Here is a 14,158-nt window from a genome sequence, read left to right on the forward strand (position 1 = left end):
ATTTAGAGAAAACGTTACAAATATATACTGTATATCATGAAATCATCCATAAATTAGATTTTAAAAAAAAAATCAAGATATGATTTTTAGGCCATTTCGCCCAGCCCTACATCAGATCGGTCTGGTCTGGATGTCTGTTCTAGTGAGTGTGTTTCTGTGGCTGAGTTTCTGGGAGAGAGCCACCGTCTGCCATATGTCCCCATCTACTCCACACTGAGGGTCCAGAGTAAGGACGAACACACACACACACACACACACACACACACACACACACACACACACACACACGAATAAAGTAGCCAAACTTAGGCAGGAAATGCCAACAACGAACAGAGAGCAATTGTATAAAAAAACGAATAATAAAAGATGAGCATTGTAAGTTTGAAATGTGGGAGAGGTGAAAAAATGATTGTTATGTGTTGATTATTGTCCAGTCATGTGGTCAAGTACTGCAAAGAAGGACCTAGTTAAGCTGCAGCTGGTCCAGAACAGAGCATCACGTCTTGCTCTTCATTCTAATCAGAGATCTAATATTAATACTGTGCTTGACAGTCTGTCTTGGCTAAGAGTTGAGGAAAGACTGAATGCATCACTTCTTGTTTTTATAAGAAACAATGTGTTATACGTTCCAAATGATTTGAATAGTCAATTTACACACAGCACTGACACACATTTACCCCACTAGACATGCAAGCAGGGGTCTTTTCACAGTCCCCAAGTCCAGAACAAATTCAAAGACACGTACAGTATTATACAGAGCCATGAGTGCATGGACCTCCTATCTCATATACAGTATTATACAGAGCCATGAGTGAATGGATCTCCTATCTCATATACAGTATTATACAGAGCCATGAGTGCATGGACCTCCTATCTCATATACAGTATTATACAGAGCCATGAGTGCATGGACCTCCTATCTCATATACAGTATTATACAGAGCCATGAGTGCATGGACCTCCTATCTCATATACAGTATTATACAGATCCATGAGTGCATGGATCTCCTATCTCATATACAGTATTATACAGAGCCATGAGTGCATGGACCTCCTATCTCATATAGAGCAAGTGAACCGCAAACCTGGTTTCAAAAAACAAATAAAGCAACACCTCACGGGGCGACGCCCCTCCCCCATGTGACCTACTGGTTGTGTGTATGTACTGACATGTGACCTACTGGTTGTGTGTATGTACTGACATGTGACCTACTGGTTGTGTGTATGTACTGACATGTGACCTACTGGTTGTGTGTATGTACTGACATGTGACCTACTGGTTGTGTGTATGTACTGACATGTGACCTACTGGTTGTGTGTATGTACTGACATGTGACCTACTGGTTGTGTGTATGTACTGACATGTGACCTACTTGTTGTGTGTATGTACTGACATGTGACCTACTGGTTGTGTGTATGTACTGACATGTGTAACTGACAGATGAACACACACACTACATGTTAATGTTTTAAATATATGTCAATTGTAAATTCTTGTCTTTTCGTTGTGTGTCGGACCCCATATAAGAATAGCTGTCGCCATCGGCATCGGCTAATGGAGATCCTAATAAATCTAATCTAATAGAACACACAGAATATGTATAGATGCATGTAATTACTGCAACAACAACAACCAACAAAGACGTTCAAATCAAATGTGTATATGTCACATGCTTCGTAAACAACAGGTGTAGACTAACAGTGAAACAGTCCTCTGAATGCACTGAACAGTCCATTAGAGCCTAAGCCACATGCCATCCCTGCTTGTCTAATGGATGAATGGCTGAGGACTCCCAGAATAAGAGTCCAACATCGAGCCTTGTCCCATTGAGAGACTGGGTGGCTAAGCAATGCAGGTGTAGAAGCACGGTGGCTAGGAAAAACTCCCTAGAAAGGCCAAAACCTAGGAAGAAACCTAGAGAGGAAACAGTCAAAACAAAAGGGGGCAATGTAGCAGCCCACTGAGGACAGGGCAGAGCAGCCTTCAGTAGGCCCAACACACACACACACACACGGGCGGACGGACGGACGTGTACACACAAACGGACGGACGTGTGCATACACACACACACACACACACACACACACACAGAAAAGTGGACCCCTCTTTCAATTCTGAAACAGTGAGACCCACTGGCTTCATATGACCACATACTGTAGTCTAACCCTGGTGACACTGTGCTCCAGGGTGTTGACCATACATATACTGTAGTCTAACCCTGGTGACACTGCGCTCCAGGGTGTTGACCTATACACATACTGTAGTCTAACCCTGGTGACACTGTGCTCCAGGGTGTTGACCATACATATACTGTAGTCTAACCCTGGTGACACTGTGCTCCAGGGTGTTGACCTATACACATACTGTAGTCTAACCCTGGTGACACTGTGCTCCAGGGTGTTGACCACACATATACTGTAGTCTAACCCTGGTGACACTGTGCTCCAGGGTGTTGACCATACATATACTGTAGTCTAACCCTGGTGACACTGTGCTCCAGGGTGTTGACCATACACATACTGTAGTCTAACCCTGGTGACACTGTGCTCCAGGGTGTTGACCATACATATACTGTAGTCTAACCCTGGTGACACTGTGCTCCAGGGTGTTGACCACACATATACTGTAGTCTAACCCTGGTGACACTGTGCTCCAGGGTGTTGACCATACATATACTGTAGTCTAACCCTGGTGACACTGTGCTCCAGGGTGTTGACCATACATATACTGTAGTCTAACCCTGGTGACACTGTGCTCCAGGGTGTTGACCACACATATACTGTAGTCTAACCCTGGTGACACTGTGCTCCACCCTGGTGACACTGTGCTCCAGGGTGTTGACCATACATATACTGTAGTCTAACCCTGGTGACACTGTGCTCCAGGGTGTTGACCATACATATACTGTAGTCTAACCCTGGTGACACTGCGCTCCACCCTGGTGACACTGCGCTCCACCCTGGTGACACTGTGCTCCAGGGTGTTGACCATACATATACTGTAGTCTAACCCTGGTGACACTGCGCTCCACCCTGGTGACACTGTGCTCCACCCTGGTGACACTGTGCTCCACCCTGGTGACATTGTGCTCCACCCTGGTGACACTGTGCTCCAGGGTGTTGACCATACATATACTGTAGTCTAAACCTGGTGACACTGTGCTCCACCCTGGTGACACTGTGCTCCAGGGTGTTGACCATACATATACTGTAGTCTAACCCTGGTGACACTGTGCTCCAGGGTGTTGACCATACATATACTGTAGTCTAACCCTGGTGACACTGCGCTCCAGGGTGTTGACCTATACACATACTGTAGTCTAACCCTGGTGACACTGTGCTCCAGGGTGTTGACCATACATATACTGTAGTCTAACCCTGGTGACACTGTGCTCCAGGGTGTTGACCTATACACATACTGTAGTCTAACCCTGGTGACACTGCGCTCCACCCTGGTGACACTGTGCTCCAGGGTGTTGACCATACATATACTGTAGTCTAACCCTGGTGACACTGTGCTCCACCCTGGTGACACTGTGCTCCAGGGTGTTGACCATACATATACTGTAGTCTAACCCTGGTGACACTGTGCTCCAGGGTGTTGACCATACATATACTGTAGTCTAACCCTGGTGACACTGTGCTCCAGGGTGTTGACCATACATATACTGTAGTCTAACCCTGGTGACACTGTGCTCCAGGGTGTTGACCATACATATACTGTAGTCTAACCCTGGTGACACTGTGCTCCAGGGTGTTGACCATACATATACTGTAGTCTAACCCTGGTGACACTGTGCTCCACCCTGGTGACACTGTGCTCCAGGGTGTTGACCATACATATACTGTAGTCTAACCCTGGTGACACTGTGCTCCAGGGTGTTGACCATACATATACTGTAGTCTAACCCTGGTGACACTGTGCTCCAGGGTGTTGACCATACATATACTGTAGTCTAACCCTGGTGACACTGTGCTCCAGGGTGTTGACCATGTAGTCTAACCCTGGTGACACTGCGCTTCACCCTGGTGACACTGCGCTCCACCCTGGTGACACTGTGCTCCAGGGTGTTGACCATACATATACTGTAGTCTAACCCTGGTGACACTGTGCTCCAGGGTGTTGACCTATACACATACTGTAGTCTAACCCTGGTGACACTGTGCTCCAGGGTGTTGACCATACATATACTGTAGTCTAACCCTGGTGACACTGCGCTCCAGGGTGTTGACCATACATATACTGTAGTCTACCCCTGGTGACACTGCGCTCCAGGGTGTTGACCATACATATACTGTAGTCTAACCCTGGTGACACTGTGCTCCAGGGTGTTGACCATACATATACTGTAGTCTAACCCTGGTGACACTGTGCTCCAGGGTGTTGACCATACATATACTGTAGTCTAACCCTGGTGACACTGTGCTCCAGGGTGTTGATTCCTGTTAACAACACTACTGATAATCCATAGAACAATGTTACATGTGAAAGGCGATGAACATGAATTGAAAATGCTGGGGTGCATGTGACACGCCTATGTGCCCTTTGTGACAGTCTTAGTGCACGGCACATACTCATACCTGGATGAGGTGTGAGGGCACGGTAACCATGGCAACAGAGAGCGATGATCTCAGCATGGCCCGGAGGCCGTAAAGGAAGGTGGTGAGGGCGTGGCCGTGGCTTGGGTTTTCACGGCAACACAGGTCGTCATCCCACAGGGCGGAGCCGAGGGAGTGCAGCCCGATCCGTAGGATGTTCCGTGACTTGGTCTGTGTGAGAGAGAGAGAGAGAGAAGAACACAGAGAGAGAAACAGAGAGAAACACAGAGAGAGAAAGATGGAGCATGGAGTTCCATGCCTCATATGTTGTTGAAATGACACATTATCATTGCATTTTTAGCTAAAATATTGGGCATGTGTCTATGACCGTAGAAAATACTTATTATATTTCTGTTGGTAATTAAAACCCCTCACGTTGTGGTAGTAAACAAAACAGTGGAGAGTTTACAGACACTAGCAGCCCCACAGGACAGGAGAGTCTGCTCACCAGCACAGACCATCGGAACACAGCCGCCAAACGTGATTGGACACAACTGCCCAATCACAGGGGCCATCTGACAGGGGCACAATGGACCTGTCAGACAGGATTCCAATATGGCTGCCACCCAGAAATGCCGGCACATTCTTGGCACCAGAACGAGCCTTGCCGGCCAAGGGGGGCCATGGGGAGGGGTGGTGGACGGAGGGGTAGAGTGTTACCCTCAAAGTCTTGCCCACCCTCACAAAACACCCTAAGACTATAGAATAAAGTTTCTCCCTGCTTTGGTGTTTCCCTTTTTCTCAGTCTCTCGCTTTTCCTTATGTCCCAGCATGCTTTTCTCTATTCTCTCATCCCTCTTACCCTGCTTCTCTCTATGCCCTCTCCAATCTCTCTTTCTCTCCTCTCGTCCATTGATCTAGGGCCTTTTTCAGCATTGGTGCTATCTAAGATAAATAAACCTCATTGTTACTAGGAGTTTCCACTGTTGGCCTTGCACAATCCCAAGGGAGGGGTATCACTCTTCTGTCCTCTTCCCGCTCCCTCTCTCTCTTTCTCCTACACTTCCTGACCAACTTATTCAATCACTCAGTCATTCCTGTTGTCTTTCTCCTTTTCTATTCTCTCACACGTTTATCCCTGACTCACTTCCTGTCTGCTTGTATGCGTGTCAGAGACATCCCACCACAGTTTATCAGACCCCTGGGCTCCAGTGGGAAGGGAACTGTAGTAACATGCCTGTTGCTGTGGCAACATCATGAAGAGAGGCCAACGTTTCCTCCTATAGAGAGTGTTTAGTACTCCTATAGGGAGAAGGTGTTTAGTACTCCTATAGGGAGAAGGTGTTTAGTACTCCTATAGGGAGAAGGTGTTTAGTACTCCTATAGGGAGAAGCTGTTTAGTACTCCTATAGAGAGAAGGTGTTTAGTACTCCTATAGAGAGAAGGTGTTTAGTACTCCTATAGGGAGAAGGTGTTTAGTACTCCTATAGGGAGAAGGTATTTAGTACTCCTATAGAGAGAAGGTGTTTAGTACTCCTATAGGGAGAAGGTGTTTAGTACTCCTATAGAGAGAAGGTGTTTAGTACTCCTATAGAGAGAAGGTGTTTAGTACTCCTATAGAGAGAAGGTGTTTAGTACTCCTATAGAGAGAAGGTGTTTAGTACTCCTATAGAGAGAAGGTGTTTAGTACTCCTATAGGGAGAAGGTGTTTAGTACTCCTATAGAGAGAAGGTGTTTAGTACTCCTATAGAGAGAAGGTGTTTAGTACTCCTATAGGGAGAAGGTGTTTAGTACTCCTATAGAGAGAAGGTGTTTAGTACTCCTATAGAGAGAAAGTGTTTAGTACTCCTATAGAGAGAAGGTGTTTAGTACTCCTATAGGGAGAAGGTGTTTAGTACTCCTATAGGGAGAAGGTGTTTAGTACTCCTATAGGGAGAAGGTGTTTAGTACTCCTATAGAGAGGTGTTTAGTACTCCTATAGAGAGAAGGTGTTTAGTACTCCTATAGAGAGAAGGTGTTTAGTACTCCTATAGAGAGAAGGTGTTTAGTACTCCTATAGAGAGCTGTTTAGTACTCCTATAGAGAGAAGGTGTTTAGTACTCCTATAGAGAGAAGCTGTTTAGTACTCCTATAGAGAGAAGGTGTTTAGTACTCCTATAGAGAGAAGGTGTTTAGTACTCCTATAGGGAGAAGCTGTTTAGTACTCCTATAGAGAGAAGGTGTTTAGTACTCCTATAGAGAGAAGGTGTTTAGTACTCCTATAGAGAGAAGGTGTTTAGTACTCCTATAGGGAGAAGGTGTTTAGTACTCCTATAGAGAGAAGGTGTTTAGTACTCCTATAGGGAGAAGGTGTTTAGTACTCCTATAGAGAGAAGGTGTTTAGTACTCCTATAGAGAAAGTGTTTAGTACTCCTATAGAGAGAAGGTGTTTAGTACTCCTATAGATAAAGTGTTTAGTACTCCTATAGGGAGAAGGTGTTTAGTACTCCTATAGAGAGAAGGTGTTTAGTACTCCTATAGGGAGAATGTGTTTAGTCCTATAGGGAGAAGGTGTTTAGTACTCCTATAGGGAGAAGGTGTTTAGTACTCCTATAGAGAGAAGCTGTTTAGTACTCCTATAGAGAGAAGGTGTTTAGTACTCCTATAGGGAGAAGGTGTTTAGTACTCCTATAGAGAGAAGGTGTTTAGTACTCCTATAGAGAGAAGGTGTTTAGTACTCCTATAGGGAGAAAGTGTTTAGTACTCCTATAGAGAGAAGGTGTTTAGTACTCCTATAGAGAGAAGGTGTTTAGTACTCCTATAGAGAGGTGTTTAGTACTCCTATAGAGAGAAGCTGTTTAGTACTCCTATAGAGAGAAGGTGTTTAGTACTCCTATAGGGAGAAGGTGTTTAGTACTCCTATAGAGAGAAGGTGTTTAGTACTCCTATAGAGAGAAAGTGTTTAGTACTCCTATAGGGAGAAGGTGTTTAGTACTCCTATAGGGAGAAAGTGTTTAGTACTCCTATAGGGAGAAGGTGTTTAGTACTCCTATAGGGAGAAGGTGTTTAGTACTCCTATAGAGAGAAGGTGTTTCGTACTCCTATAGAGAGAAGGTGTTTAGTACTCCTATAGAGAGAAGCTGTTTAGTACTCCTATAGAGAGAAGCTGTTTAGTACTCCTATAGGGAGAAGGTGTTTAGTACTCCTATAGAGAGAAGGTGTTTAGTACTCCTATAGAGAGAAGGTGTTTAGTACTCCTATAGAGAGAAGGTGTTTAGTACTCCTATAGGGAGAAGGTGTTTAGTACTCCTATAGAGAGAAGGTGTTTAGTACTCCTATAGAGAGGTGTTTAGTACTCCTATAGAGAGAAGGTGTTTAGTACTCCTATAGAGAGGTGTTTAGTACTCCTATAGGGAGAAGGTGTTTAGTACTCCTATAGAGAGAAGGTGTTTAGTACTCCTATAGAGAGGTGTTTAGTACTCCTATAGGGAGAAGGTGTTTAGTACTCCTATAGAGAGAAGGTGTTTAGTACTCCTATAGGGAGAAGGTGTTTAGTACTCCTATAGAGAGAAGCTGTTTAGTACTCCTATAGGGAGAAGGTGTTTAGTACTCCTATAGGGAGAAGGTGTTTAGTACTCCTATAGAGAGAAAGTGTTTAGTACTCCTATAGAGAGAAAGTGTTTAGTACTCCTATAGAGAGAAGCTGTTTAGTACTCCTATAGAGAGAAGGTGTTTAGTACTCCTATAGAGAGAAGGTGTTTAGTACTCCTATAGAGAGAAAGTGTTTAGTACTCCTATAGAGAGGTGTTTAGTACTCCTATAGAGAGAAGGTGTTTAGTACTCCTATAGAGAGAAGCTGTTTAGTACTCCTATAGAGAGAAGGTGTTTAGTACTCCTATAGAGAGAAGGTGTTTAGTACTCCTATAGAGAGAAGGTGTTTAGTACTCCTATAGAGAGGTGTTTAGTACTCCTATAGAGAGAAGGTGTTTAGTACTCCTATAGAGAGAAGGTGTTTAGTACTCCTATAGAGAGAAGGTGTTTAGTACTCCTATAGGGAGAAGGTGTTTAGTACTCCTATAGGGAGAAGGTGTTTAGTACTCCTATAGAGAGAAGGTGTTTAGTACTCCTATAGAGAGAAGGTGTTTAGTACTCCTATAGAGAGAAGGTGTTTAGTACTCCTATAGAGAGAAGCTGTTTAGTACTCCTATAGAGAGAAGGTGTTTAGTACTCCTATAGAGAGAAGGTGTTTAGTACTCCTATAGAGAGGTGTTTAGTACTCCTATAGAGAGAAGGTGTTTAGTACTCCTATAGAGAGAAGGTGTTTAGTACTCCTATAGAGAGAAGGTGTTTAGTACTCCTATAGAGAGAAGGTGTTTAGTACTCCTATAGGGAGAAGGTGTTTAGTACTCCTATAGAGAGAAGGTGTTTAGTACTCCTATAGAGAGAAGGTGTTTAGTACTCCTATAGGGAGAAGGTGTTTAGTACTCCTATAGAGAGAAGGTGTTTAGTACTCCTATAGAGAGAAGGTGTTTAGTACTCCTATAGGGAGAAGGTGTTTAGTACTCCTATAGAGAGAAGCTGTTTAGTACTCCTATAGAGAGTCGGGGAACAGTGCCAAAACACAGCCCAAACCCACCAACCAGAGCCCCACCATACAGCCAAACTGTACTGCCCCAGAACAAAAGACACCTGACAGTCAAGCCAGAAAACACCAAATTATAGCAAAGAAGGAGTAACATATAGGGCCCAAAGAGACTGCATTATGAAGTGATAATATTATGCCTGGTTTCTGTAGCCAACATCCAAGACAAACAGTATGAGCAGGGGTGGAAACACACACACAGTCTTCCCTATACTGGAAATTCTTGTGATGGTGCCCATGTCCATCTGTGGCCTGTCTGCATTCCTCTGCTCTGCCAAAAGCGCTTTGATGATGTCAGAGCTTAATTAATGAATGATTGACAGCGCTGGGTCAGGGGGGGTAATCTTGTGTGTGAGTGACAGGGGGAGAGGGGGGAGGTGGCTCCAGGTGAGGAGCAGAGGGGTCACAGAATCTAGGTGACCCGCCCCCCCCCACCCTCCACACACCTCAGTGGAAAAACTAAAATAGAAACACAGAGAGAGACAGATGGCATTTCTGACATTCTGAAGAGGATTGATAATCATTAAAACAAAGATATGTTTCAAAGATGGCACACACACACACAGACACACACACACACACACACACACACACACACAGCTGTCTGCTCTGCTGCAAGCATCACCATAACACTGATGAAGTCATTCTAGTCAGGTGAGAGGAATTAACATGGTAACTTGAAGAGGGGTGTTGGGAAGGGCAATTATTTGATATGGATGAGAGTAGAGCTAACAGCAGAGAGGAGCAGGTTAGAGTATAGCTAACAGCAGAGAGGAGCAGGTTAGAGTAGAGCTAACAGTAGAGAGGATCAGGTTAGAGTATAGCTAACAGCAGAGAGGAGCAGGTTAGAATATAGCGAACAGTAGAGAGGAGCAGGTTAGAGTATAGCTAACAGTAGAGAGGAGCAGGTTAGAGTATAGCTAACAGTAGAGAGGAGCAGGTTAGAGTATAGCTAACAGTAGAGAGGAGCAGGTTAGAGTAGAGCTAACAGTAGAGAGGAGCAGGTTAGAGTATAGCTAACAGTAAAGAGGAGCAGGTTAGAGTATAGCTAACAGTAGAGAGGAGCAGGTTAGAGTATAGCTAACAGCAGAGAGGAGCAGGTTAGAGTATAGTTAACAGTAGAGAGGAGCAGGTTAGAGTATAGCTAACAGCAGAGAGGAGCAGGTTAGAGTATAGTTAACAGTAGAGAGGAGCTGGTTAGAGTATAGCTAACAGTAGAGAGGAGCAGGTTAGAGTATAGCTAACAGTAGAGAGGAGCAGGTTAGAGTAGAGCTAACAGCAGAGAGGAGCAGGTTAGAGTATAGCTAACAGTAGAGAGGAGCAGGTTAGAGTATAGCTAACAGTAGAGAGGAGCAGGTTAGAGTATAGCTAACAGCAGAGAGGAGCAGGTTAGAGAAGAGCTAACAGCAGAGGAGCAGGTTAGAGTAGAGCTAACAGCAGAGAGGAGCAGGTTAGAGTATAGTTAACAGTATAGAGGAGCAGGTTAGAGTATAGCTAACAGCAGAGAGGAGCAGGTTAGAGTATAGCTAACAGTAGAGAGGAGCAGGTTAGAGTAGAGCTAACAGCAGAGAGGAGCAGGTTAGAGTATAGCTAACAGCAGAGAGGAGCAGGTTAGAGTATAGCTAACAGCAGAGAGGAGCAGGTTAGAGTATAGCTAACAATAAAGAGGAGCAGGTTAGAGTAGAGCTAACAGCAGAGAGGAGCAGGTTAGAGTATAGCTAACAGCAGAGAGGAGCAGGTTAGAGTATAGCTAACAGCAGAGAGGAGCAGGTTAGAGTATAGCTAACAGCAGAGAGGAGCAGGTTAGAGTAGAGCTAACAGCAGAGAGGAGCAGGTTAGAGTATAGCTAACAGCAGAGAGGAGCAGGTTAGAGTAGAGCTAACAGCAGAGAGGAGCAGGTTAGAGTATAGCTAACAGTAGAGAGGAGCAGGTTAGAGTAGAGCTAACAGCAGAGAGGAGCAGGTTAGAGTATAGCTAACAGCAGAGAGGAGCAGGTTAGAGTATAGCTAACAGTAAAGAGGAGCAGGTTAGAGTAGAGCTAACAGCAGAGAGGAGCAGGTTAGAGTATAGCTAACAGTAGAGAGGAGCAGGTTAGAGTATAGCTAACAGCAGAGAGGAGCAGGTTAGAGTAGAGATAACAGCAGAGAGGAGCAGGTTAGAGTAGAGCTAACAGCAGAGAGGAGCAGGTTAGAGTATAGCTAACAGCAGAGAGGAGCAGGTTAGAGTATAGCTAACAGCAGAGAGGAGCAGGTTAGAGTATAGTTAACAGTAGAGAGGAGCAGGTTAGAGTAGAGCTAACAGCAGAGAGGAGCAGGTTAGAGTATAGCTAACAGTAGAGAGGAGCAGGTTAGAGTATAGCTAACAGCAGAGAGGAGCAGGTTAGAGTATAGCTAACAGTAAAGAGGAGCAGGTTAGAGTAGAGCTAACAGCAGAGAGGAGCAGGTTAGAGTATAGCTAACAGTAGAGAGGAGCAGGTTAGAGTATAGCTAACAGCAGAGAGGAGCAGGTTAGAGTAGAGCTAACAGCAGAGAGGAGCAGGTTAGAGTAGAGCTAACAGCAGAGAGGAGCAGGTTAGAGTATAGCTAACAGCAGAGAGGAGCAGGTTAGAGTAGAGCTAACAGTAGACCCCTATATGGGGAACTATTTGGGTAGAGGATAGCTGTAATATGGGTTGGGAGTATAGGGGTAGTGACAGGACTATGGACGTGTGAGAGTGAGCGTACCTACCTGAGGGACGGATCCATCAAAGCCTTCCCTGTGGATGACCTCCTGGAGATTGTTCAGCAGAGAGGAGTAGGTCTCTGGCATAGGGCTGGAGAGAGGGTGGAGAGGAGGGGTAAAGAGAGGGAAGAGGAAAGGAGAAAGAGGGATGGAGGAGGAGAGGAGAAAGAGGGAAGGAGGGAGTAGAACATGAGGTTATTGCAGGACAGGTATCAAGTCTCAACAGACGAAGTCAAATGCTCCTTATCCCCCATGACAGGGCTTTACAATGACCACTAGAGCAGATGAATATAATGGAGGAGCCTTATCAAGAGATTCAATTCATTTATTCAGGTAATCTAATTAAAAACGTGGTGGCCTGTCAGCTCCCTGAGGGTCCGATTGGAGGTGACACACACAGACACACACACACACTAGCTGAGAAAGGTTATTTAATGGGTTGCTGGTTACGATTGGATGGGCACAGTGTTTGAATGGTTAATGAAGGGTAAGATGTGCACCATTGACAAGGGACACAAGTCACTCACCATAGATCTCTGCCTTTCCACCCTAACATAACCTCCTGCCAAGTCAACCATGTGCCAACATCATGGCCAGGGTAAAGTTTTACACAGAAATCCTTCCTTAAGATCAGCTGGCTGTAGTAACAACCACTGTCCATTGAGTCTTACAGTAGGTCATTACGCTAGCCAGCAATTACAGGCTAACAGAACTAAAGAACATTCTTACCCACAGGGGAACAGACAGACACACACCAGCCAGACAGCAGGCACATATACATATGCCTAAACAAACACCAGGCAGACACAGTACACACTTCCTCATATAGCTACACATAGAACGAACATATTGCCTCCGATTGTTCATCATTAACAAAAACAATGGCGCCTTCTGACCCTGCAGGGGTTCATAGCAGAACCATTCCACCAGCTTTCCTTCCCTCCTCCTGGACTCAGAGGCAGCCCCGGGCTGGCTTCCTCCACTTGGTGGCCATTGTGTTTGAGGGCATTGTGCTTCGTCCGCCCCCACTGGGCACCCTCCATTCAGGTGGTGCTGAGGGCTAGGTGCTTAGCCACGGGGGCTAGCGCATGTGCTAATTAGTATCATACTCAGGGAGGCCACATTAGCTCAATGCTACCTCCCTCCTCCTCCACTCTAAGGAGAAAGGAGAGAGAGGGGAGGCTTGGTCTTCAACAACAGGGGCTGTATCACCTAGAGAGCAATTTGTGCCAATTATGCCAGCGAGTGAAACGGAGCAATTTAACAGCCAGGGTAGCAACATGGGGTGGTGGCCACGTGCAAGAGGGGAGGCTAGGGAGTGAGAATGTGTGTATGTCTGTTTGTCTGTCTGTGTGTGTATGTCTGTCTGTGTGTTTATGTGAGCAGTGCAGGTATAGCTTCCTGCTGACCAGCTGTCATGTTGTCTGGCAGATCAGTGTTCTATTCAGAGAACCTGATGGGCAGTGCCACTATGATGGCAATGCCACTGTCAGACTTAATTACTAACCCACAGAACGACAGGAGAAGGATGGATTCTGTCTAACAACGTAAAGGACAAAATAAAAAAGATTTCCTATGACAATGATTTACTCAACACTGCTCAGTGATAGTGAATATGAGTCAACTGAAATTGGCCAGACACACTCACTCACTCGCGTTTGCATGGTCCAGAGTTAAAGGGTGTCTGTTTGCAGACATGAAAGCAGAGGGGTTCTATAAAACCTCATCTCCGCTCCAGATTGGCCTGTTTGCCAATCGTGTCTGACTCGGTATCTGACAGTGTGTGTGTGTGTATATGCGATTGTGTGTGTCTCACCGCTCTCTCTCATGTAAATAGTGTGCCTGACCTCTGAACCCTAAGCACACTCAACGATGAACAAAACAAACTCACAGCAAACGGTCCCTCTACATTCACCACTGCTGAATGTCTCATCTCAGCCAACTAGCCTTCCTACCTAGAGACTGACCCTGTTTTTATACAGGCTTAACCAGCTGGTTATAAACATCAGAAACTGACCATAATAGACCATCCTGATCTGATGGGGGGGGGGTTTAGTTAGAGTAACTGTCTAAGCATTGCCCATCTACAATTACTCTTCACACTGTAGGTTAATCCCAACCTAATCCAAAAGCTTCTCTAAATTATGACAATAGTGTCTCTTAGATGCTTCCAAAACGTGATACGTGTACTACTAGATATGTGTCGGTTGGCTCCTCAGGTTGTAGGGTGAGCTTCTCAGGTTTTGACTAAGTTCTCACAATATATTGTGTAAATAA

At 45.2% G+C, this 14,158-nt stretch overlaps 1 protein-coding gene across 1 annotated transcript in view; it reads right to left on the reverse strand.

Moving 5' to 3' along the window:
* Window positions 1–14,158, reverse strand: part of LOC149983146 (elongator complex protein 4-like) — a 107,988-nt gene that overhangs the window by 78,502 nt on the left and 15,328 nt on the right. The window contains exons 6-7 of the mRNA XM_090239210.1: window positions 11,888–11,972; window positions 4,582–4,770 (exon numbers count right to left, since the gene is read on the reverse strand). Coding sequence (XP_090095336.1) covers window positions 4,582–4,770; window positions 11,888–11,972 — 274 coding nt within the window. The remainder of the gene's footprint in view (window positions 1–4,581; window positions 4,771–11,887; window positions 11,973–14,158) is intronic.

Source organism: Oncorhynchus mykiss, chromosome 6 (genome assembly GCF_057628025.1).
Source record: "Oncorhynchus mykiss isolate SJ-2025 chromosome 6, ASM5762802v1, whole genome shotgun sequence".
In the NCBI taxonomy this organism is placed as follows: Eukaryota; Metazoa; Chordata; class Actinopteri; order Salmoniformes; family Salmonidae; genus Oncorhynchus; species Oncorhynchus mykiss.